The following is a 26011-nucleotide window of genomic DNA, read 5'->3' on the forward strand; positions in this document are numbered from 1 at the left end:
AAAAGACAACCCTCAGAATGGGAGAAAATATTTGCAAACGAAGCAACTGACAAAGGATTAATCTCCAAAATATACAAGCAGCTCATGCAGCTCAATATCAAAAAAACAAGCAAGGGTCTTCCCTGGTAGCGTAGTGGTTAAGAATCTTCCTGCTAATGCAGGGGACACGGGTTTGAGCCCTGGTCCAGAAAGATCCCACGTGCCGCGGAACAACTAAGCCTGTGTGCCACAACTACTGAGTCTGCACGCTAGAGCCCACAAGCCAAAACCACTGAGCCCCCATGCCACAACTACTGAAGCCCATGTGCCTAGAGCCCGTGCTCCACAATAAGAGAAGCCACTTCAATGAGAAGCCCATGCACCACAACAAAGAGTAGCCCCTGCTTGCCACAGCTAGAGAAAGCCTGTGCACAGCAACAAAGACCCAACACAGCCAAAACTAATAAATAAATTAATTAATTAAAAAAAAAATAAGCAACAAAATCCAAAAATGGGCAGAAGACCTAAATAGACATTTCTCCAAAGAAGATATACAGATTGCCAACAAACACATGAAAGGATGCTCAACATCACTAATCATTAGAGAAATGCAAATCAAAACTACAATGAGGTACCACCTCACACCGGTCAGAATGGCCATCATCAAAAAATCTACAAACAATAAATGCTGGAGAGGGTGTGGAGAAAAGGGAACCCTCTTGCACTGTTGGTGGGAATGTAAATTGGTACAGCCACTATGGAGAACAGTATGGAGGTTCCTTAAAAAACTAAAAATGGAATTACCATATGATCCAGCAATCCCATTACTGGGCATATACCAGAGAAAACCATAATTCAAAAAGAGTCACGTACCACAATGTTCTTTGCAACACTGCTTACGACAGCCAGGACATGGAAGCAACCTAAGTGTCCATCAACAGATGCATGGATAAAGAAGATGTGGCACATATATACAATGGAATATTACTCAGCCATAAAAAGAAACAAAACTGAGTTATTTGTAGTGAGGTGGATGGACCTAGTGTCTGTCATACAGAGTGAAGTAAGTCAGAAAGAGAGAAACAAATACCGTGTGCTAACACATATATATGGAATCTAAAAAAAAAAGGTTCTGATGAACCTAGGGGAAGTACAGGAATAAAGACACAGACGTAGAGAATGGTCTTGAGGACACAGGGAGGAGGAAAGGTAAGCTGGGAGGACGAAGTGAGAGAGTAGCATTGACTATGCTGGTATATACACTACCAAATGTAAAATAGATAGCTAGTGGGAAGCAGCTGGGAAGCAGCTGCACTGCACAGGGAGATCAGCTCGGTGCTTTGTGACCACCTAGAGGGGTGGGATAGGGAGGGTGGGAGGGAGATGCAAGAGGGAGGGGATATGGGGATATATGTATACACATAGCTGATTCACTTTGTTATACAGTAGAAACTAACACACCATTGTAAAGCAATTATACTCCAATAAAGATGTCAAAAAATAAATTAAATAAAATTGATTTGCCAAAACTATATATATATATATATATATATATATATATATATATATATACACACACAGAAATGGAACACAAAACCATAATGAGATACCACTTCACACCTATTAGAATCAGAAAACCAATAACAAGTGTTGGTGAGGATGTAGAGGAAACAGAACCCTCACACATTGCTGGTGGGGATGTCGCTGTTATGGAAAACAGTTTGGCAATTCCTCAGAAAGTTAAACATAAAGTTATTATTATGACCCAGGAATTCCATTCCTGGGTCTATACCCAAGAGAACTGAAAACATCTGTGCACACAAAAACATGTACATGTACACAAAAGTTCATAACATTATTCGTAATGATGAAAACGTGGAAACCACCCGAATATGTATCAGCTGGTGAATAGATAAACAAAATATGGTATATTCCACAGTGGACTGTTACGCAGCCACAGAGTGGAAGCCCTGGAAGTAAAGCAGAAGCCTGGGTGGTGAATGTGATGATAGCAAGGCTGACTGCACAACTGCATTGGTTACAAGGACTTAGAGCTGTCAACAGTGTTAAAGTGAACTGTTCCGTCACCTCACTTCCAAGGCATACTGAAAACACTGGCCACATGGACCAAACCTTAAACCTGACCCAAACAGCTAAGCTGTGAAGAACTCCTCTAGTTACTTTTGAAAAAAGAGATCCATTATACTTGAAATATATCCACCAATTGCATTGACAGAAGTTAAACTGAAATAAGGCTTTGCCAATAGCGTGGGACGGATTTGTTGCAAGCAACCTTGCTTTTCCTAAGCTCTCTGTTAACAGAGCCTGTCTCCTACTGTAGTGACAAATTGCATGCAAGTTTAAAGATCATTCCACTGATGCTTCTATTTGCAATTTTCCCAGGAGAACTATAGAAAGAATGAAATATCAATAGCTTACTGGTAATTAGTATATGTACTTAATTGCCTTCATTTATTTTTTTTTTTTTTTTTTTTTTTTTTTTTTTTTTTTTTGTGGTACGCGGGCCTCTCACTGTTGTGGCCTCTCCCGTTGCGGAGCACAGGTTCCGGACGCGCAGGCTCAGCAGCCATGGCTTATGGGCCCAGCCGCTCCGCGGCATGTGGGATCTTCCCGGACCGGGGCACGAACCCGTGTCCCCTGCATCAGCAGGCGGACTCTCAACCACTGCTCCACCAGGGAAGCCCACGTTTGTTTTTTTTTAACTGCATCTTGATTTTGCATACTTTAATTTCGGAACAAAATAAACAAAAAAAAAAACACAATACACAACCTTCAAACCCCATGTCAAATGTGGAAAGGGATAGGACTTGAGGCCCTTGTATCCTGCCTTAGACAGAAGGACAAAAATAAAACCACTAGACGTCAGCAGAGGGAGCCAGGTGGGCCAGGGCCACTGGGGCTGCCGCTGGGGGAGCCATGGGGACACTCTACGGAGGGAACAAAGTCTGCAGATAGCGCTGTCACTTCATCCTCATCAGTGCCCCTGCCCAGCTCGATCATGCAGTAGAAGCGGTTGGAGCAGGTCTGGGGATCCTGAAGCGAGAAGCCGGAAGAGAGCAGTATAGTTTCGAGCAGCACCTAGACGGTGCTCACTTCAGAATAATTCATTAAGCTATACATTTGACTTATGTGCTTTTCTCTATCTGAATTTTATTTTATAATAAAAATTATTTTTAAAGTAAATAACTAAATGAAAACTGTCCCGTGGGGGAAAATCCATAGGCTAATAGGAGGACGTCTTCTCTCACCGAAGCTACAGCCCAAGTCCCAAAATAACATTCAAGATTACCCTGAGCATACTGCACTATGGGAGCTCTGGTTGCCTCTGAGACAGGCTCTCTGGGACTGCATTGAACTGAATCCCATAATCCTTAGAAAAATCAGACTTATTTGCTGTATTATATAAAAATTAACAGAATACTGCTATGTATCTCCTTTGCTTTCACATGGTGGTGGAGGTGTGTGTGTGTATATGTTGTTTTGATTCTTCCTCCCTCCATAATTAATTCTGGACCTTCTTATTCCTTCCAGAACGGGTTTTTATCTGCAGTCCCTTATTTAGGCTGCTGGTTATGTATGATCCTGTCTGGTCAGGCCGCTGACAATTTAAGGGCAAAATGGAATTTTTCAACTCTATGTGTTCGAAGAGTTTTTAGCCTTATAGGTAGGTAAAAATGAATCAGGTTTGGTTTTGGTTTACAATTATTTACTGTGTTTACAAGGCAAGGCAAAATAAAAATGATAATAGTAGTCATTTGTTCACATATTAAAACAATATATTTTAATGCATGTAGTGCGTGTCTATACAAGATGGTTCTTTTTGAATGATGCATTTTGAAGATTAAGATTTATAATATCCTATTATATCTACCATACTCTTGTAACTATAAAAAAAGGCATGCTTTGCTGAATATCTTCCCCAGAATTTTTTTTTAATTTATTTATTTTATTTATTTATTATTGGCTGTGTTGGGTCTTTGTTGCTGCGCGCGGGCTTTCTCTAGTTGCAGTAAGCGGGGGCTACTCTTTGTTGTGGTGCACGGGCTTCTCTTGTTGCGGAGCACGGGTTCTAGGTGCGCGGGCTTCAGTAGTTGTGGCCCACGGGCTCTAGAGAGCAGGCTCAGTAGTTGTAGCGCACGGGCTTAGTTGCTCCGTGGCATGTGGGATCTTCCCGGACCAGGGCTCGAACCCGTGTCCCTTGCCTTGGCAGGCAGATTCTTATCCATTGCGCCACCAGGGAAGTCCATCTTCCCCAGAATTTTAAAAATCACTTTGTTTTCAACTCTAAGTTTGCAATGAAAATAAGATTTTTAAGTCTCCATCCCTTTTCTATTTTAAATTTCAATCAAAAATGTATACTAACATTATTATATCAAATGAGGAGCTATAAATCAAAGCTGTAACTCAAAGGAAGCTTAAATAATCATGTGTTTCAGAGTTTGATTTCAGAAATGTGAATTTTAAAACTATGTAGGACAGGGACTTCCCTGGCAGTCCAGTGGCTTCCACTGCAGGGGGCACGGGTTTGATCCCTGGTCTGGCAACCCACATGCCATGTGGCGTGGCCAGGAAATAAATTTTTAAAAAAACAAAAAAACACAAAAACCCATGTAGGACAATTATTCGAGTAAGTAGAGACCCTCAAAGTCACTGATGACTGTACTTCCATAATTACATTGTAAAGGGACCCTATTCAATGTAATTCTGAAAACACCTTCTGAGCACCTGCAGCTACAATGTGCTGTCCAGTCCCACTGCTTACTGACCTCGACTCTGGAGAAATTTTTCCACATCTACAAGTGAAATAAATCCCTTTAGATTTAATTCGATTTTTTCTTTTTTGGCTTTCTGTGGACCTGCTCTGTCTAGTACAGTAGCCACTAGCCATATGTGGCTGTTTAAATGTAATTGAAATTTAAAAATAAGTTCCTTGGTTGCAGCATATACAAATACAGCATTTCCATCATCACAGAGAGTTATTGGATGGCACTGCTACTGACACAGAGAGAAAACAGCAGCCCACTCGTTAGGTCCCTTCCTGTATTACTTGTATTTTATGCTTAACTGCCTGTAATAAACTCCACGTATCGTTTTCAGTTGTCAAAACCTAGATCGAGTGTTTTTCTAACTTTATCCAAAAAAGTTTATTATTTAGTTTATCTTCTTTGGTTATGTGAACTTTGAATCACATTCTGTATCAACTATTGCTTCTCTCTAGAACCATATTCTTCAGTCATTCTCTTGTTCTTTTCTTAAACATTGTAGAACTTTGAGTCCTGGTCACACGTACATTTAATAACATTGCATAGTGAGATTTTTTTTTTTACGTTTTATAATAGTTGCATTAATCCTATATGTTTTCCAGCAAATTTTTTTTTCATGAAACTGTAATTTAAACTGAATCTTCTAGGCAATATACTGTTTCTACAGTAGATGGCAGTAATATCAAATCTCAGATTTATGCTATATTAAAGAGCAAGCAAATATTAATGCTGGGGCTTCCTTTTTATAATTTTTTCACTCCAGGAATGATTGGACCTGCAGTATTCCTGGTAGCCGCTGGATTTATAGGTTGTGATTATTCTTTGGCTGTTGCGTTCCTAACCATATCCACAACACTGGGAGGCTTTTGCTCCTCTGGATTTAGCATCAACCATCTGGACATTGCTCCTTCGTGAGTACTGATATATAAAGATTCGTTCTGACTGACTTGAAACTATTTCCTTTAAGTGTGGTAAAATATATATAACATAAAATTTGCCATTTTTAAGCGTATAGTTCTGTGGCATTAAGTACATCCATTCACATTATTATGCAACCATCACCATGATCCATTCCAGAACGTTTTTATCTTCCCACACTGAAACCCTGGACCCATTAAACACTAGCTCCCATTCCCCCCGCTCATGCCCCAGCCCCTGGCAACTGCCATTCTACTACTTTCTGTCTCTATGCATCTGACTACTCTAGGAATGACACCACACAGCTAGTAAATGATAGAGCCACAACTTCCCCCTAAAATCTTACTTTTAATCCCAGAATTCTTTCTACAGCTATTTCTCTGGAAATATTCTTTGGGCCTGTGCCAGTTGACAAGGTAGAGGAGGGGATTATGTAAATATTTTAACCCAGGGGATTTGATGCACTTAATTTTTTTTTTTAAATAATGAATATGAATTTATTTTTGGAGAAAAGACCAGTAGTCTCCTGCCACCTTTCCCCTACCCCCAGTTCTTCCCACCTAGACTACCACAGAATCTTCTGATTTCTGTTAATCCTTGTCTCCCATCCCTTCAATAAATACTTCTAAATAAGCTCCAACAAACTGATGCTCACAGAGCTTGAGTGGACCTTTGAAATCATTCTAATCCAGTCTCTGGTTTTATATAAGAAGTCCAGGAAGGCTCCGTAGCATGGGAGATGCTTAACTCTGGGCGGGGTCCTGTCTGCCGCTCCATAATGCTACAGGGGCTCATTCTCGGCCTGTGGTCCACTGCCGTTTCCTCTCCATCCATCCGAATCCTTTCCAGTTCACATCCCAGTTCTTCATTAAGCCTTTCCAGGCCGTTGTGCTTTTTTCTCTTCCTTTTCTCAATTTACAATTTTATGCTGGATACCATACCTTAATTTGTAATTATTTCTAAATGTAACTCTTCTCTTTCTTACCTCCCCAATTTGCATGTAAGCTTCCTCAGACTGAGACGTCCTGTATATCCATATCACAGCTTCTGCAGAAGGAGAGGCACCCCCAGTCCATACTTGCTGAGTGGTTGATTTATCTGATCATACTAAGCAAATAGGAGCTTCAGTGCTACATACCCTTAACAGTGGGGAACCAAAGAAAGAAAACCAGCAACACTTGTGTATTGGCCAAGAAACCGTTTGAAACAAAATGTAGCCTAAGCAAAAGCTCTAGGGCTATAATCTCTTGAGAGTTCAGGGCCCAAGTCTGTCTTATTAACCCCAGAAGTACCAGCACCTGGCCCTGTGCTGGGCCATGGTCAGTGCTCAGTCAATCAATTACATGAATGGAAGAATGAAAATAGACTTTCATATTCACTACCATGTCAAAATTCTTTCTAAAAAGCTAGTTGTGTGTTGACCTTACTGTGTGTCAGTCAACGCTTTTCTTTAAAGCTCTTTCTTATGAGAAATAAGAAATAAGGGAAGAATTTTGTGAACTTTACAAGCTGGAAAATGTTTGTTAAGTATACATATCGGTGAGTTAAGAACTGAAGGAGTTTTGGACTTGCCCGGCGGTCCAGTGGTTAAGACTCGGCGCCTGCAATGCAGGGGCATGGGTTCAATCCCTGTTCAAGGAACTAAGATCCCATATGCCGTGCAGCACAGCCAAAAAAAAAAAAGAAGAAGAACTGAAGGAGTTTAACATAAGGAAAGAGAAGAAGAATAGTAAATTAACTTGGAAAGTAAATTAATTAATTTTTTTTAAAAAAGTAATTTAATTTACTTGGAAAGTAAATTAATCTCAAGAGAACTTTGTTAAACGTAGTGAAAGTTTGAAAGATTGGATACAAACCTAACTGAAATAATAAAGAGCCCATTGAAGCGGAAGGAGTAAAGGTGTAAGATGCCATTTCCGTGGGGACCAGGGCGAGCCCACTGCCCTAAACAAATCTCTGCTCGGGCTTGAGACTTGGACTTGAGATTTACAAAATAGAGAAAAGGATTCAAGGAATAGGAAATAATTAAAGGACTGTTCCTTTACGCTACTGATTAGAAAAGGAATCTGGAAAGGATTTCCCTTGAAATAAGTTAAACAAATAGCATTGTTTTTATAAACTATGAGTGTGTGGTTTATAGAATCAGAGAAAGTTAGAAGTGGGAAGGATTTGGAGTGTTCTTGTCTCTTACTATGCCGACTGTGGTCCACGGAGCAGCGGCATGATTGTGCAAAATGCAGATCCTCAGGCATCTCCCCAGACTTACTGAACTAGAATCTGCATCTTTAGATCCTCAGGGATCTAAGGGATCCTTTAGATCCCTTGTACCTTTGAGCATGAGACCCTGGTCTGGTCCAGTCCTCTGATGCATACAACAAATGTTTAGAGAGTACCTGCTATACCATCAGTCCTCCACGTGGTGATACAGAAAATAAAACCCAGCTCCTGCTCACAATGAGATTAGTCTAGTTAGGAAAGAAACAATAAAAAATAAACAATTGTAATATATTACGATGATAATTAATTCTTTCAAAAAGTAATTATCAAATGCCTACCAGCCACAACAGCACAACTGTGGCCTGTGGAGCTCCTAGTCTAGGGTGGTGGACATGAAAGAAATAAAAACCAACTTTTTGAAGAGAAAGTTGAGAGAATATAGTAGGGGGATATAATGCGGATCAGGGAGCAAGGGAAGGTCTCTCTGAGCAAGTGATATTTAAGCTAAAGCCTGAAGAATGAGTAAGAAGTTAGGCAAAAAGGAAGTAGTATTCCCGATAGAGGAATTTACATGACAGGAAGAAGAAACTGGTGTGTGTCTCAGTCTGCTTGCACTGCCGGAACAAAATACCATAGACTGGGGACCTTAATCAACAGAAATTTTCCTCACAGTTCTAGAGGCTAGAATTCCAAGATCAAGGTGCCAACACAATTGTTTTCTGGTGAGGACTCTTCCTGGTTTGCAGAAGAGCTGACCCCTTGCTGTGTGCTCACGCGGCCTTTCTTCAGGTATGCGTGTATGGGTGTGTGCAGAGAGGGCGAGAGCTCTGGTGTCTCTTACTCTTCTTATAAGGGCACCAGCCCTGTCAGATTAGGGTCCCACCCTTATGATCTCATTTAACCTTTATCACCTCGTAAAGACGCTGTCTCGAAATGCAATCACACTGAGGGTTAGGGCTTCAACATATGAATTTTGGAAGCACGCATTCAGTCCATAACAGTGTATTGCACGTAACTGAGAGAAGGTCATTTGTGGCTGAGATGCAGGGAAGAAAGCCACTGGGAAGTAAGCAGGAGCCTATAGTAAGCATTTTATATTGTATCCAAAGCAAGTAAGAAGTGACATTCTCTGTATTTTAAGGTCACTCTGTGAGGACGAATACAAGTGGAGAAAGCCAATTAGGAGGCTATTGCGGTAATCCATATAGGAGGTGATGATGGCCTGGAATGGGGATAGGAGATGTAAAGAAGTAGATAGATTTGAGATCTTTGTGATTACAATAGGTGGGACTTGACAGTAGATTAGACCTGAAGAGGAAGATACCAAGGATGATAATTTCCATGTATTTTGCATGGGCAGATAGTTGTGCCGCTTACTGAAACTGGGATGTCTGGAGGAAGAAGAGTCTTGGGGTAAGATAAAAAATTTCACAGTTTAGGGCTTCCCTGGTGGCGCAGTGGTTGGGAGTCCGCCTGCTGATACGGGGGGGTGCGGGTTCGTGCCCCGGTCCGGGAGGATCCCGTGTGCCGCAGAGCAGCTGGGCCCACGAGCCGTGGCCGCTGGGCCTGCACATCCGGACCCTGTGCTCTGTGGCGGGAGAGGCCACGGCAGTGAGAGGCCCGCGTACCGCCAAAAAAAAGAAAAAAAACATTTCACAGGTTAAATTTTTTTTTTTAATATTTATTAATTTAGCTGCGCTGGGTCTTAGTTGCAGCACGTGGGATCTTCGCTGCAGCATGCGGGATCTTTAGTTGAGGCATGCAGGATCTAGTTCCCCGACCAGGGATCGAACCCGGGCCCCCTGCATTGCAAGCGCAGAGTCTTAACCACTGGACTGCCAGGGAAGTCCCTTAAATTTTAGATATTTGTGAAAATCGTTTAGAAAATAGTAGTTGTAGGCAGTTTGACATTTGGATCTGGAACTCAGAAAATCAGTCTGACCAGAAATGAAAATTAGGGAAGAGTAATCCACATTTCAGAGTTTGTAAAGACAAGGATTGCCTGGTGAGAGAGAGTAGAATGACAAGATGAGTGATCCCCAGGACTGGGTCTTGACAAATATGTAGAGACCAGAAAGAGGGGAAATAACCAGACAAGGAGACCAAAAAGGAGCAATCAGGGAGATAGAAGGAAAATCAAGAATGTGGTGTCAAGGAAGCCAAGACTATCCAGTCTTCAGTTCAAGAATGAGAGCTGAACAAGAGATAAAGGTGTAGGAGTGGTCAACATATGAGTAGTAGATGAAACCGTGGGCTTGGATGAAATGACTCAGCAAACTGTGACGAGAACCTTGGGAATCCATTAAGAGAAAGAAGAGCCTGATGCAGAGATAACTGAGAAGGGGGCTTCCCTGGTGGTACAGTGGTTAAGAATCTGCCTGCCAATGCAGGGGACACAGGTTCGAGCCCTGGTCCAGGAAGACCCCACATTGCGTGGAGCAGCTAAGCCCGTGCACCACAACTACTGAGCCTGTGCTCTAGAGCCCGTGAGCCACAACTACTGAAGCCCACGCGCCACAACTACTGAAGCCCACGCGCCTAGAGCCTGTGCTCCTCAACAAGAGAAGCCACCGCAATGAGAAGCCCACGTACCGCAACGAGGAGTAGTTGCTTACCACAACTAGAGAAAGCCCATGCGCAGCAAGGAGGACCCAATACAGCCAAAAGTAAAATAAACTTATTTAAAAAAATAAAAGACTTACATTTTCATTATTAAAAAAAAAGATAACTGAGAAGAAGCAACAGGAGAAGGATAAGGAAAAATAAGTAGAGATTAGGATCCCCAAAGGGAAAGTTTGATCAGCAATGTCATGCGCCAGAGAAGCCAAGTAAAATAAGAACGAACGTGTTCCTTGGATTGGACAACCAGATGGAGAAGTTCATTAAAGATCTTGGTGACAGTGCTTCCATGGAGGAAGGAGAAGGAAGCTAGGCTGAAGGCAGCATACAGCAGTGGTTTCAGAGTGTGATCCTTAACCCATCCACATCAAAATCAGCAGGAGTGCTTGCTGAAAACAAAGCAGAATTGTTGATCACAGAACTAGGAATCTGCATTTTGTTGCCCCTCCATGTTGTCCTCATGGACATTAAAATTTGAGAACCATTGCCAATAAACAGCTATTTCAAAACTATTAACCATGAAGGGAAGGAAAAAAAGCTAAAGATGGACACATGCTGCTGGAGGATTTTGAGACCTAAGTATGTTAATATGCTGAGAAAAGAAGGCCAGTAAAGGATGAGAGATTAAAAGTTAAAAGAAAGAAGTAAAAATGACAGGCTGGTAGAATGCAGGAAGGAATGACATCCAGTGCCCAGTGGAAGGGATGAGCTTTCAACTGAGAAAAGAAGGAAAGCAGTAAGATGGGTTCAGTTGAAGAAAAGTTTTCAGGTGAGTTGAGAAGCCAAGGATTGTGGTTTTAAAATACCTCCATGGGGGCTTCCCTGGTGGCTCAGTGGTTGAGAGTCTGCCTCCGATGCAGGGGACACAGGTTCGTGCCCCGGTCTGGGAAGATTCCACGTGCCGTGGAGCGGCTGGGCCTGTGAGCCATGGCCGCTGAGCCTGCGCGTCCAGAGCCTGTGCTCCACAACGGGAGAGGCCGCAACGGTGAGAGGCCCGCGTACCGCAAAAAAATAAATAAATAAATAAATAATAAAATACCTCCATGGGACTTCCCTGGTGGTGCAGTGGTTAAGAATGCGCCTGCCAATGCAGGGGATATGGGTTCAAGCCCTGGTCCGGGAAGATCCTACATGCCACGGAGCAACTAAGCCTGTGCACCACAACTACTGAGCCTGCGCTCTAGAGCCCATGAGCCACAACTACTGAGCCGCATGCCTCAACTACTGAAGCCTGCGCGCCTAGAGCCCGTGCATCGCAACAAGAGAAGCCACCGTGGTGAGAAGCCCGCGCACCACAGCAAAGAGTAGCCCCCGCTCGCCGCAACTAGAGAAAGCCCACGTGCAGCAACGAAGACACAACGCTGCCGAAAGTAAAAGAATTAATTTCTTTTTAAAAAGATTCTGGTTCAAAAGATAAAATGCATATACAAAGCTTTAAAAAAAATAAAATAACTCCACAAGTCCTTCAACGCTCTTCCCTTCAAAAGGTGGAGCCTATGTCCCCTCCCTTTGCGTGTGGGCTGGGTTTAGTGACCTGTTTCTAAGGAGTAGAATCCGGCAGAAGTGATGGTGTCTGACTGGGTCCCAGGAGGCAGTGTAGCACCCTGCTTGCTCTTTCTCTCTCAGATGACTCACACTGGGGGTGCCAGCTGCCACATGGTGAGGACACTCAGAACCCAGTACAAGGCCCAGTGGGGAGGAACGAGGCCTTCAGCCAGCAGACACATGAGTGGGATCAGAAGCTGGTCCTCCAGCCCCAGGCCGACCTTCAGATGACCGCGGCCCCGGCCAACAGCGTCACTGAAACCTCCTGAGAGATTCTGAGCCAGAATCGCCCAGCTGAGCCCCTCCTACATTCCTGACCCACAGAAACTGTCAGATGACAGATATTTGTTATCTGAAGCTGCTGCCTTTGGAGGTAATTTATTATGTGGCAGTAAATAACTGATTAAAAAATCTTAAGTGTTTTTGATTTTCTCTGTGACATGGGAGTCAGGTTCATTGCTGAGACTAAGAAAAAAATAGAGTAAAAGACTTGAGAATGGGCTTCCCTGGTGGCACAGTGGTTGAGGGTCCGCCTGCCGATGCAGGGGACGCAGGTTCGTGCCCCGGTCCAGGAAGATCCCACATGCCACAGAGCGGCTGGGCCTGTGAGCCATGGCCGCTGAGCCTGCACGTCCGGATCCTGAGAAAAATAGTCACTGAGAACTCATAGAAGGGATCTGGGCTTTGGTGAGGATCACCTCAGGTTGGACAGGACTCGTGTACTCTCCCTAGTTTACAAGGTGGTTTTTCCTTTGAGTGCTGTTCAGCAGCCCAAGTGTAGGACTGAAAATGTGCTGTTGAATTGATCTAGGCTTGAGATTTCAACAAGCTGAGTCAAAGGGATCTGGTAATTGGGAGTCTGGGCACAGCAGAGGCCCAGGCTGTGTTATCTCTCAGACACTTTTAGTTGAAGGAATGGAAACCCTAATTCAAGCTGGCTAAACATCATAATGTATTAGTGTAAAGTCCAGAGACAGGAGGCTTCAAGCAGGAGTTGATATCCAGCTGTCCACTAATCTCACCCAAGACTCGTTTCTTTTCCACTCTCTACCCTGCCTTTCATACCTGTTTTATCCTAAGGCTGGATCTGCGAATAAAATCATACAGTGAAATGATTGCCAGTAACAACGAGGGTTACATGCTTTTTTTTTTTTTTTTTTTTTTTTTTTTTTGCGGTACGCGGGCCTCTCACCGTTGTGGTCTCTCCCGTTGCGGAGCACAGGCTCCGGACGCGCAGGCTCAGCGGCCATGACTCACGGGCCCAGCCGCTCCGCGGCATGTGGGATCTTCCCAGACCGGGGCACGAACCCGCGTCCCCTACATCGGCAGGCGGACTCTCAACCACTGCGCCACCAGGGAAGCCCTACATGCTTCTTCGTTCGCATGAAGCAAGAAAGAAAATGATCTTTTCCTCTTTCCATCAGGGAAATACAGGCTTCATTTGGAACCAGACTGAGTCACATATCCACGCCTGAACCAACCCCCATGGCCAAGGGAATGCCATTGGACTTCAGCACAATCAGCACCCGCCCCTAAGTTAGAGGTGAAGGAGTCAGGGCCCCTAAGCCTCATGGGAATGGACGCCGAGGCAGCCATTGGTGATGTCCACACAACACGTGAAGATATGAACACAAAGAAAAGAACTCATTTGGAAGATGAAGAAACTCAGGCACAGAGGAGCTGTGTGACTTGCAAAGTCACAGTTAGCAAACGGCAGACCGAAGGCTTGAATCCAGGTCTTCCAGCTCTGTGGTCCCGGGATCTTTTTGCTACATCAAGGTGCCTCTCAATGACTTATTTAAAAGATCTTACAAATTGGTCATTGAAGAGGCACTAGCAGTTATTTTGAAAACTCAGGAAAAAGAATTCATTGCAGAGAACAGATACGTACTTTGGTTGCCTCAGTTAATGTGATTTTATTATAAAACTAAGGAAATAAATATGGGAAATAAAAATGATAAGGAATGTAGAAGTGGCTAAGCAGCCACCCAGCCAGAAGGAGGGTGGTAGGCCACGCACTCCATTTCATGAAGCTGCAGTGCAGGCTGGGACTGATCAGGTGCCTGAAGTCTGTCAGAGCTCGGGAATCTGGCAAGGGCCCCACTATGCTCTCTCAAACTGGCAGTGAAGGAAAACTGGATCATTAAATAGGAATTGGAGCTATTGTCAAAAGAAGATGAAAATGCATGCCAGGGCTTCCCTGGTGGCGCAGTGGTTGGGAGTCCGCCTGCCGATGCAGGGGACACGGGTTCGAGCCCTGGTCCGGGAAGATCCCACGTGCTGCGGAGCAGCTGAGCCCGTGCGCCGCAACTACTGAGCCTGTGCTCTAGAGCCTGCGAGCGACAGCTACTGAAGCCTGTACACCTAGAGCCTGTGCTCCGCAACAAGAGAAGCCACTGCAGTGGGAAGCCCACGCACCGCAACGAAGAGTAGCCCCCGCTCGCCACAACTAGAGAAAACCCGCGTGCAGCAACGAAGACCCAACACAGCCAAAAATAAAAATAAAATAAAATTAATTAATTTAAAAAGAAAATGCATGCTAGAGAAGGAAAAAACACATATCTATGGTACCTACCTTATAAAATTGTTTTGAGGATTAAGTAGAGCACAGAGAGAGAGAGAACACTTCACTCATAATGTAATAAATGCATTTGCACATAATGCGATAAACTTCATTATTATTTTCTGGCAAACTTTGAGTCAGGTGCCATGATCAGGGTCACAAATCAATCCAAGCAGAATACTAAAGGGATGATTGGTGAGCTCTTGGAAAAGAAAATACTGATCACTAAGGAGCCACCACTGGGTCACTAAGCCCCAAAATAGCAAAGTTCTCAACATCATTTTCGACCGTGTATACACAGTATATTTGGTATATCAGGATTTCAGCAAGGTCTCCCATGATGTCCTTTTAGACAGGATGGAGAGAGATGAACTGGATGTACGATTAGGTGGATTTGTCATCACTAAACTTCAGTGTCATAGCATGCTGATTAATGGACCTAGTCATTAAGCAAGCACTGTGCCAAGCACCGTATGTTGAAGATGTTGAAGACATAAACGTGAAACCCTGCTTGCACCTGGGTAAGCTTCTGCTGGCTTGGAGGGTGATATGGTGTTGTCCTGAAGCATTTACTGGGCAGCCTGCAGGCAGTATCCTGGAACTGGGCTTCAAGCATCAGCTGGGTTGGTTGAACTCTCGGTCTGAAAGACCCTGGTCCAGCCCTGACATTTTATGAGTCCTTTATTTATTTATTTATTTATTTATTTATTTTGCTGTTAAAATGACAGTAATTTTATTAAAGTTCCATATAGTACAAATCAGTAAAACAGACTAGAAATAAAATAATACTTGGAATTCAAAATAATATAAGAATAACATAGTTATTCCATGTAAACCACAAAATAAGCCTTGTATGGCTGAAATAAGGGATCTAATTTTTATTTGACTTGAGAGATTACACTAGCTGTGACACATGACCACATCAGTCTCACTGCAAATCATTTGGCTTTTATAACCTCGACTTTTCTCACACATATTAAATCATATAGAAGAAAACCTTTATGAAACGAAGACCTTCCACCAATATCACATCTTAATATAGTATTCATTATAAATGTTTCAAGTGCACAGTTTGTTTTAGAAAAATAAGCTAAAAACCAATGAGCGATCACAGAAAACAGTAGAGCTTCTGAACATCAAAGGCATATTTCAGGAATGCAGTGGGCACGTGGTTGCCTTTAAACTTAGAACAGAAAGTAATACAGTGAAAGAAAGTTTGGGAAGATACTAACAGGCTACAGTTCCTAGGCCTCATTAGAGTTCAAATCTCAAGCTAAACGGCTGAAAATGAGTGGAAATTGGGCAAGCCCAGCAATTCCCATGTCTGGACGTGCCGCGTGGGCCCTTGTCCTGTTACTTTGACAGCTGCCGAGACTTCACACGTTTTCATCCCCTCCCTGTACTTTCTCTGCACCCACTCGTCTCTTACAGCCAAACTCCAGCACTACTTCCTCTAAGAAGCTTTTCCTGAGGCATCCCCTCCCTGGTCCCCTCAAATGTCCCCCGCCCACACAGAGGGTTGATTAAGGCCCTGCCTCTGTGCTTCTGTAAACCCTGGTATGAATCGCTGACATAGTTTGATTTTTCGGGCTACTAGGTTTTATTCCATTATTGGCCCATAATCTTTCTCATTAAGTAAACTGTGAGCTCCTTGAGAACAAGAACTATGTTTAATTCATTGTTGGACACCAGAGTCTTCCATAGTGGTTGACACAAGTGACATACTTAAGAATTGTTTGTTAAATGAATGAATGGATGGGTGGATGACAGCAATAACTGGTATTTACTATTAAAATGGTTTGAACCATTGGCTTTCCTTTGTGCATTATAATTATAATTGGTTGGAAACTGTGATGAGAATTGGCTGTATCCAAGTGAGGCGGTGGGGTGAGGGATGTATTTCTTGCACATTTGAGGAGTATCTTCATACTCAACAATTTGGTTTGGTTCATCCTTTTCCTCCCTTACTCTGAGAATAGTAGATAAATTGCAGGAAAATAAAACATCATTTTAAAAAATCTATTCAACAGATATTAACTGAGCATCTACTGTCCAAAGTGGTATGTGTCCTAGGCAGACCCAGATTCTATCCTCAAGGAGACTATAGGTTTTTTTTTTATTTTTATTGGAATATAGTTGATTTACAATGTTGTGTTAGTTTCATGTGAATCAGTTATACATATACATATATCCACTCATTTTTTTTAATATTTATTTATTTATTTGGTTGCATTGGTTTTAGTTGCAGCAGGCAGGCTCCTTAGTTGTGGCATGTGAACTCTTAGTCGTGGCATGCATGTGGGCTCTAGTTCCCTGACCAGGGATTGAACCCGGGCCCCCCTGCATTGGGAGCATGGAGTCTTAGCCACGGTGCCACTAGGGAACTCCCTATGCACTCTCTTTTAGATTCTTTTCCCATATAGGTCATTACAGAGTATTGAGTAGAGTTCCCTGTGCTATACAGTAGGTCCTTATTGGTTATCTATTTATATATAGTAGTGTGTATATGTCAGTCCCAATCTCCCAATTTATCCCTCCTCCCCCCTTACCCCCTGGTAACCATAAGTTTGTTTTCTACATCTGTGACTCTATTTCTGTTTTGTAAATAGTTCATTTGTACCATTTTTTTTAGATTCCGCATATAAGCGGTATATGATATTTGTCTTTTCTGTGTCTGACTTACTTCACTCAGTATGACAATCTCTGGGTCCATCCATGTTGCTGCAAATGGCATTATTTCATTCTATTTTATGGCTGATTAACATTTCATTGTATATATGTGTACCACATCTTCTTTATCCATTCATCTGTTGATGGACATTTTATATATCTATAATGCTGCCTTATTGAAAACAGTCATCACTGAATTCAGTCTGTAGGAAAGATCAGTTTTCTCTTGCTTAGTTTTTCATTCACCACAAGCCCCAACATTATAGCTATAACATCCCAATATTAAGTAGGGGTTTGGAATCAGGCAAATTGGGTAACATTTTATAGTCTCTCTTTCTTACCTATAGAATGAAGATAGATAATAATCCCTACCTGTTGGGGTTCATTTTACTATTAAAGTGGGATAAATTATATAAAATACTTAGAACCCTGCCTGACCTAAGGTTTTTCAGTAGGCAGTCAGTATTCCTCTTAGCATATAAATATATGTCTACATGGTATTTTTCTAAGCCTTTTCTTCTGTAGACTAAAATAGATATTTTCTATGGATAATTTTGTTGCCCAGATTCAAGGGATTTGGATAGATTTTTAACCATTAAGCCCACAGAATTCTAGGACTCCAATAGCACAGAATCCAGACTGAGTCCATACAACATGTTCTTTTTTCCAGGCTCTCATCAATCTTTCATGGCCTTTCCTGGCCAAGTGTAATACAAATACTTGAATGAGCTTCTTGGTGCTGACATTTAGAATTTCGCAGCATTCATCTGCACTTAATATCTGTCACTGAAAAGGCCTGGCAACATTGCAGTCGGTTCCTCCTACTGCCAAGGTGTTAATGGTTTTAAAAAAAAAAAAAAAAAAAGGACAGGTTCTGCCAAGCTTGGTTAATTTAAGATCAGCTCCCTAAAGGGCATAAGCGAAAAAGATCTGTGCCACGTGGTTTTGTTATTGTACCCTGTGTGCACGAGTTTTCAACATAAAAATTTGTGATGTTTATAGATAACTGAATTCAGCTCAGCAGGATATTTTATTTAGGCACTGTGTCAATCAACTCAGGATGCCATACAAAACACCAGGTGGCTGAGTAGCTTAAAAAACAGAAATTGATTTTCTCACAGTTCTGGAGGCTAGAAGTCCGTGGTCAGGGTGCCAGCAGGGTTAGGTTCTGGTGAAGGCTCTCTTCCTCGTTTGCAGACAGTCACCTTTTCACTGTGTCCTCACGCGTGGCCTTTCCTCCATATATGCTCACAGAGACAGAGAGCCCGATCTCTCTTTCTTCCTCTTCTTGGCAGGCCACCAATCCTATTAGGTTGAGACCCTACCTTTATGACCTCATTTAACCTTAATTAATTCCTAAAAGCCCTGTCTCCAGATACAGTCACATTGGAGGTATGGATTGGGGGAGGACACAATTCAGTCCATTGCGGGCACTTTTCCATGTCTAAAATGGGGAGAGGAATTTCAGATAAGTAGTCTGCAACCAAGGTATAGAGGATCCTAAACCCTAATAGAAATAGTATTATCCCACAATAAGACTATATGGTCTAATAAACATCAAGTTTCTTTCATTTGGACCACAATTTTATAATACTGATTATCTCATTAAACAATTAAAAGCTCTAATTGGACTTTGAATATACCTAGGTGATAAGTTAATAAATGCCATTTACTTGCTTAACTAATTTTTTTTTTAATAAATTTATTTATTTTTGGCTGCCTTGGGTCCCTGTCGCTGCACGCGGGCTTTCTCTAGTTGTGGCAAGCGGGGGCTACTCTTCGTTGCGGTGCGCGGGCTTCTCATTGTGGTGGCTTCTCGTTGTGGAGCACAGGCTCTAGGCGCACGGGCTTCAGTAGTTGTGGCTCATGGGCTCAGTAGTTGTGGCTTGCGGGCTCTAGAGCGCAGGCTCAGTAGTTGTGGTGCACGGGCCTAGTTGCTCTGCGGCATGTGGGATCTTCCCGGACCAGGGCCCGAACCCGTGTCTCCTGCATTGGCAGGCGGATTCCCAACCACTGTGCCACCAGGGAAGTCCGTGCTTAACTAGTTTTTAACTCCACCACCACCGTTACGTTTTCTTGCTAAAAATATCAAACGTAAATCTAATGAACCCTTTAGGACCTCGAGTCTAGATACTACCAGTGTGCAGGAAATACAGGGGACATAACTCCATGTTAAATGATGCCTCAGTCTACAAACTCCAGAATGTAGGTCCATCTACAGGACAAAATCCCAGGTTCTTCAATTGACACACACAACTATCGATACACACAACAACTTAAAATAATGTTCAGCGACCCTAGCATGTAATCCGAAATGTTGCATACTGTACGACCCTTTGGCGCCAAAGAGCAGAAGGGGTGCTTGTCTCCACGGGACAAGCTTCAGCAGTCATTGCAGTGCAGCCTCACAGGACCACGCGTGGGCCTGAACACCTGTGGGTCACACGCACTTCTGTGGTCAGCACATATTGAATGAGCATAGATGTTGCACTGGCTACTGGAAATAATAAAGGGGAATAAAACATGAGTTTTCAGGGAGACTATGGAGTCAGAATTAGCAAACTTGAATTAGAGAACGAGTACCTCTTAAAACACAAAGTACTAGCTTTGAGGACAGTAAAGATTCTGAAAAGACAGAGTTCAAAATGCATTTTTGTCATACACTACAATATATATAAACCCAACTTGTCTATTTCTGGGACAGTGTGCAAGGATTTAGCGACAAGAAGATACATAATAAGTTGAACAGGTAAGTTGTGAAATTGTGTGTTCAGTATGATCTCATTTCTATAATATATTAAAAATATATACAGAAAAAAATAATTAGGATATTTACCAAAATATTAATGTTGATTATCTCTATATAGAAGGATTATAAGTAATTTTACTTTCTTTGTAATATTTTAAAAAAATTTTTAACAATGACATAAATTTTGTAATCAGGAAATAAATTCTCTTTTTTTTTTTTTGCGGTACGCGGGCCTCTCACCGCTGCGGCCTCTCCCGTTGCGGAGCACAGGCTCCGGACGCGCAGGCCCAGTGGCCATGGCTCACGGGCCCAGCCACTCCACGGCATGTGGGATCCTCCTGGACGGGGGCACGAACCCGTGTCCCCTGCACCGGCAGGCGGACTCTCAACCACTGCGCCACCAGGGAAGCCCTAAATTCTCTTTTTAACTTAAAAAATTTTAAGGCACATGAAGCTTCCTATCTAGATACAGCCTTGTATGAAAATCATATCTCAGCACTTTTCTATTTCACTGTAAAAGGGATCATTTCAATGGCTGTGTTTCTCTATATGATGTTAAAACTATTGAAATGTAAGTTTTTCACTCCCCAAATATTTAGTCCTATTTCAGTAAGACGTTTCATTTAGACATAAAATTTCACAAGAATACAGCCTGGGAGTGGTCTAGCTATCTATGGACAGAAGCTATTTAAATGTGTGATGCAGGGAATTCCCTGGCGGTCCAGTGGTTAGGATTCCACGCTTCCATTGCAGGGGGCACGGGTTCGATCCCTGGTTGGCAAACTAAGATCCCACAAGCTGCGCAGTGCCCCCCGCCCCCCAAAAAAATGTGTAACACAATTATAAACCCCTATGAAAATGTTTCTGCAGGTATGCTGGTATCCTCCTGGGCATCACAAATACCTTTGCCACTATACCTGGAATGATTGGTCCCATCATTGCTAGAAGTCTGACCCCTGAGGTAAGTAGATAATTTGCCTATAAACTGAAAAGCTCTAAACAGTTCATTTGAAGCTGCACACCTGTGTCAAAGTTGAGTATATTTTAATTAAGGATAAAATTCTGAATGTCTATTCTCATGCAATTATTTACAGCAACAAAAAGCTAAATACCGTAATAGGTGGGAAAGTATATTTTCAAAGAACACTTTCAATTTTAGACAGAACAACAGAACTAAGTTAAATGAAGATCTTGTAACTGAAACCACACAAGTACTTAAAAGTTGTGATATTATACCAGATAAATAACTTGTATCTTTGGTTTGAACAAATAAAAATTGGCAATGTAGAATTATTCCAGAAATGGAACCACGAAAGTGTCAGGAAATCAGGTGAGAATGAACAGGAACAGTTGAAATAATCCAGAACGTTTAGAAGAGCAGAATACTTAGGAAGACGTATAGGTGTCTTCACAGATTTGAAAGATGGTGACTTATTCTCGGTAGTTCCACAAAGCCAGATGGAGAGCAGGTACGAGGAGACAATAGGCAAGTTTTCTGTTTAGAGCTGTTACTGTGTGGAACGGGCTGCCCTTTGAGTTAGTGAGCCCTGAAACGGTCAAACATGTATTCAACTGGCATTTCCTGAGTGCTTATTACTGTGACAGATACTAAGGATTCAAAGGCAAAATTATAAGATTCTACACTTGAGAAATTCATTATTTAGATATTATATGGAAAAGGACTTCCCTGGTGGCGCAGTGGTTGAGAGTCCGCCTGCCGATGCAGGGGACACGGGTTCGTGCCCCAGTCCGGGAAGATCCCACATGCCGCGGAGCGGCTGGGCCCGTGAGCCATGGCCGCTGAGCCTGCGCGTCCGGAGCCTGTGCTCCGCAACGGGAGAGGCCACAACAGTGAGAGGCCCGAGTACCGCAAAAAAAAAAAAAAAAAAAAATAGAGATTATATGTAATGAAAGTACAGTGTGACAAAGCTGCAGAAAAAATGTATGCTCTTGCTGTGGACACAGAGGAGGGAACAACCAGTTTGTGGGGAAGGAGCCTGGAGGAGTGAGCCAGGGTGTGGGAAGGGCTGGTATCCAGCCTGTGTCAGGGCACTGAGGCCCCAGAAACACGGCGGGCCCGGGGTTGTGTGGCCTGAAGCAGAGACACTGAGTTATATTGTGTAAGAAATCAAATTCAGCGACCTCAAAGGCCCTTTCCAACTCCAGTTTTCTACTGCTTAAGAAAATCTAAAGGACTAGTGAAATGTGTTCTTCAAGAGGCTGACTTAACCTCTAAAAGAGACTTAATTTTCTGTTTTGTCTCTGTGATGGAATTAACACTATCTAATCCTTAGAATTTCAGTATATGCCTACAAATTGTCTTATTACCAAATACTTGGACTTCAGACACGGGGGTGTTCACTGCAGGTGGTGCTCTACCATTTCTAATTCCTTACTCAAGTGAATCAGTGCCTCATTTTCTCTCACTTAACAGAAAGGAATGTTGGGGCCGCTCAGTATGTCCCATCACAGATGTTTACCCTTATCTTCATGGAGCATTGTGGCAACACAGGAACCTAAGTCAGCACACTACCACGAGTAATTTCATTCATTATCACTAGTCCTGGCACTTCTGCTGGGAAGATCTGGACTCCTGAATTCAAGTCTTGAACGTTTGTAAAGTGGGAACTGAACTGGATTTCAGATCTATTGTTACAGCATTTGTTTAATGTTATTAAAAAAGGCCATTATTTTTAAAAAGGAGAAACACATTTACCTGTACAATTGTAATTGCTTACAATTAAAGTTTACCGCACTTTATAATTATTTATTTATTATAAATAAATAATGAAGTAGGGAGTCCCTGGCAGTCCAGTGGTTAGGATTTGTCGCTTTCACTGCCGTAGCTCAGATTCAGTCCCTGGTCGGGGAACTGAGATCCCACAAGCTTCGCAGTGTGGCCAAATAATAATAATAATAATGATGAAATAAAGGTCAAAGTGTGTCTGAGGTTCAATTCCGTTACAGACCAAACAGCATTCTCTAAAAACTGGTGGAGTTTTTGTTAAAAAACAGACCAGGAGCTTTGTGTGATTTCTGGTACAGTTGATTGATTTTTAAGTCACCCGTTGCCTCCAGGTAACACTGGGGTATTATTTTATCCAGCAGATCACACAGAGCAGCTCTTTCTTAGAATCCTAAGAAGCTGTCTTAAACCCGTCTCTCGGGTATATGATTAGTAATTAGTAATTACTGACCGTAATTAGTAATTAGTAATTACTGACTGACTTCTGCTCTAGGATGGTAACACGTTGTTAGCAAGCATATCTAAATAGTCCCTAAAATTTAAGATGGTTTCTAAGATTTTTTTTTCCACCGGAATACATTCATCTCAGATAAGTATAATTGACCACAGAGTACTCCTTTCTTTCTCCGTGTTTTTCCTTTTTTCCTGCATAAGTGACTTCATGCCAACTTGCTGGTGCCTTTCCTTTTTCTTCCTCATTGCCAGTTCAGCTGCCCGGTTTTTTCTTTTCTAACTGCTGCAAGTGAAGCACTCTGGTTACATTGAAATTGTGAAAATCCAAAAAAAAACGTTGTTAAAGATAGCCACACGACCCAGAGGTTTAGATAACTACTGGATATTTTTACACCACTGGATTACACACTGTGTCTTGTTGATCTCTTACCGACAGATCCCATCTATGTTCTGTGTTGTGTGCCATTCAAGAGCCCTGCAGGATCTTTCAGGCCAGGCTGAACCTGTGTCCATCTTAACTCATCCTTACTTGATCTGCCCCTGACACCCCATACCTGAGAACTTGGGAGATGATGTGCAGGCATAATACTAATACTTTCCTCGTAACACATGAGTTGAGGACATGCCAATGTTTTATTTTTAGTAAACGTTTTTATTGAAGTGTAACATGCATTTTTTAAATGCACAAATCCTAAGTACACAAGCTGGACAGATTTTCAGAAAGTTAGTACATCTGTGTGACCAGTGCCCACCCAATCAAGAAACAGCACGTTATCTCCCTCACAAAGCCTCCGGGTAGCCCTTCCTTTCTCTTTCACCCCCACCAAGAGGAACCACTCTCCTTTCTAACACCGTAGATTATGGGCTGTATATCAGTGGAATCGTTCAGTGTGCGCTCTTTGTTTGTGAGGCGTATCGATGTCGTTGTGGGTCATTCGTTGTCGTTGCTGTAAGTAGTCCGTGGAACACACATGCCACCATCTCACTGTTGATGGACATTTGGGTTGTTTCCAGTTTTTATGAATAATGCTACTGCCATATAAAAACAATCTTGTGACACCACCTTTTTTTAAAGCGGACCACAAACAAAATCCTTTTTCATTTGCATTTTTTCTTTCCTTCTCTGCAGAACACTGTTGGAGAATGGCAAACTGTTTTCTGCCTTGCTGCTGCTGTCAACGTATTTGGCGCCATTACCTTCACACTGTTCTCCAAAGGCGAAGTACAAAACTGGGCTGTTAGGGATCACGGTGGACCCAGAAACTGAAGGAACCAATAAATAATCCTGTCTCGATGTATTTTTGTTTATCATGTAACCTAGCAGTGCCTTTGATATTTTAATGTGTAAGCAATCTATATATAAGAAAAAATCGTACTGTATTAAATTTTTAAGGCCTGTAATCATGAAATGTCACTAGTTGCCAGATTCGTAAAATTAGCTGTTTTTAATTATTAATAACACATTTGCTAGAACTTACAATTCAGGGTCACATACCTGGCTGCAAGTCAGGCAATCTGAAAGAGGGGAGTTCTGTTTATTTTCAAGACCATACTTAAAGGGACGAGCAGAAACGGACCCCTCTATACCTTTGCTTAAGCTGGATAGTAATTCTCAGGTCCTGGTAAACACCTTTTTTTGTACACTTTCCTCAGAAACTTATCTGTCATCAACATTCCCTGACACTTAGCTCTCAAACTTCAGCATCTCCACGGAGCTGCCAGCCACTGTATCATTCAGCCTGGCAACTTCACTGAGGGGAGCGTGCCCAGGCCGCTGCCAGGCGTTCCCTCTCTGGCTGCAGGGACAGTGCCCAGCACTTACCAGAGGCAGCATCCAAGACCAGGGTCAGCGCCAAGGCTTTGGATGGTGTCATTCCCCTGGGGCTGTTAACGAGTGGCTGAAGCCCTGAGCCGGCAGGGACAGCGCAGTCCAAAGCCATGGCTTCCGTGCCCCTCACCCATCCCTTCCCAGCACGCTGGAAGACTGCCTGCCATGTAACCTGCAAAAGAAAGTATGATGCCCAATTAGCCACAAGTAGCATCATCCCACCTTCGTGTGGGATCAGAGTATAAATTTTCAAGTCCTGTGTTCTATGAGCTCCACCAGGATAATTAAATTTAAAAAAAGCACTCTCACATGTTTTCTCTCTGTCTTACGTGTCAGTGTCTGGTCGCAGCTCAAGGTTAGGGTGACTCTTACTTCCGCAGCACCTGCAACCAGTGGGGTGACCGTCTTTACTGCTGGTCTCTGAAAGCTCATTCTGCCAGTTTCTCCTGGGCCATCGTCCAGTGGTTTTTGAGCGTGCTTCGAGGGCATTTATGTGGTTTGGAACTTGATTTACGTTTTGTTGTGTATGTTCAACACTACCTGTAACATCTTAACTAAAGCTATTTAATGTAATATGACGTGTACACATTTCTGTAAATTTATTTTTAAATCTGTAAATAACTTTAAGTTGCTATGGTGATTTTTCTTTTATAAATTATCAAAATAAACCTTTTTGGATTGATTCTTTTTAGATCTGACAGCCCTGTGACACCTTCTAGTAGCCACAGTGGCTATTTTATATCTTCCCTTTCATCCTCCTCAACCACTGATCTACCTCTACCCACATCTCTGCCACCATTCAGCCAGGATACATAGGTCCTCTAAGTGATGCAGCATCAGAAACCTCTACTGCCATCAGCCTGCCCTTCCTGACTCTGAAATGGGTCAACTCCTCCTGCTAAAGCATATGCCTGCATCCCTGATTATGTCCTCTCACCTC

At 42.6% G+C, this 26011-nt stretch overlaps 1 protein-coding gene and 1 non-coding gene across 6 annotated transcripts in view; one reads left to right on the plus strand and one right to left on the minus strand.

Annotated features, from left to right (window-relative positions):
* SLC17A5 (solute carrier family 17 member 5) overlaps positions 1–25754 on the plus strand; it is a 59038-nt gene extending 33284 nt beyond the window's left edge. For 4 of the 5 annotated variants that reach the window (XM_033428621.2, XM_004270110.3, XM_033428622.2 and 1 more), the window contains exons 8-11: positions 3532–3664; positions 5527–5674; positions 20915–21005; positions 24373–25754. In XM_033428621.2, coding sequence (XP_033284512.1) covers positions 3532–3664; positions 5527–5674; positions 20915–21005; positions 24373–24510 — 510 coding nt within the window. In that variant the 3' untranslated portion in view covers positions 24511–25754. The remainder of the gene's footprint in view (positions 1–3531; positions 3665–5526; positions 5675–20914; positions 21006–24372) is intronic. The other variant, XM_049695436.1, reaches the window with a different exon arrangement.
* On the minus strand, positions 9671–9743 carry TRNAA-UGC (transfer RNA alanine (anticodon UGC)). The gene has a single exon. It is a non-coding gene; the product is annotated as a tRNA-Ala (tRNA).
* Positions 25755–26011: the final 257 nt, after the last annotated feature.

This window comes from Orcinus orca, chromosome 12, assembly GCF_937001465.1.
Source record: "Orcinus orca chromosome 12, mOrcOrc1.1, whole genome shotgun sequence".
NCBI classification, from domain to species: Eukaryota; Metazoa; Chordata; class Mammalia; order Artiodactyla; family Delphinidae; genus Orcinus; species Orcinus orca.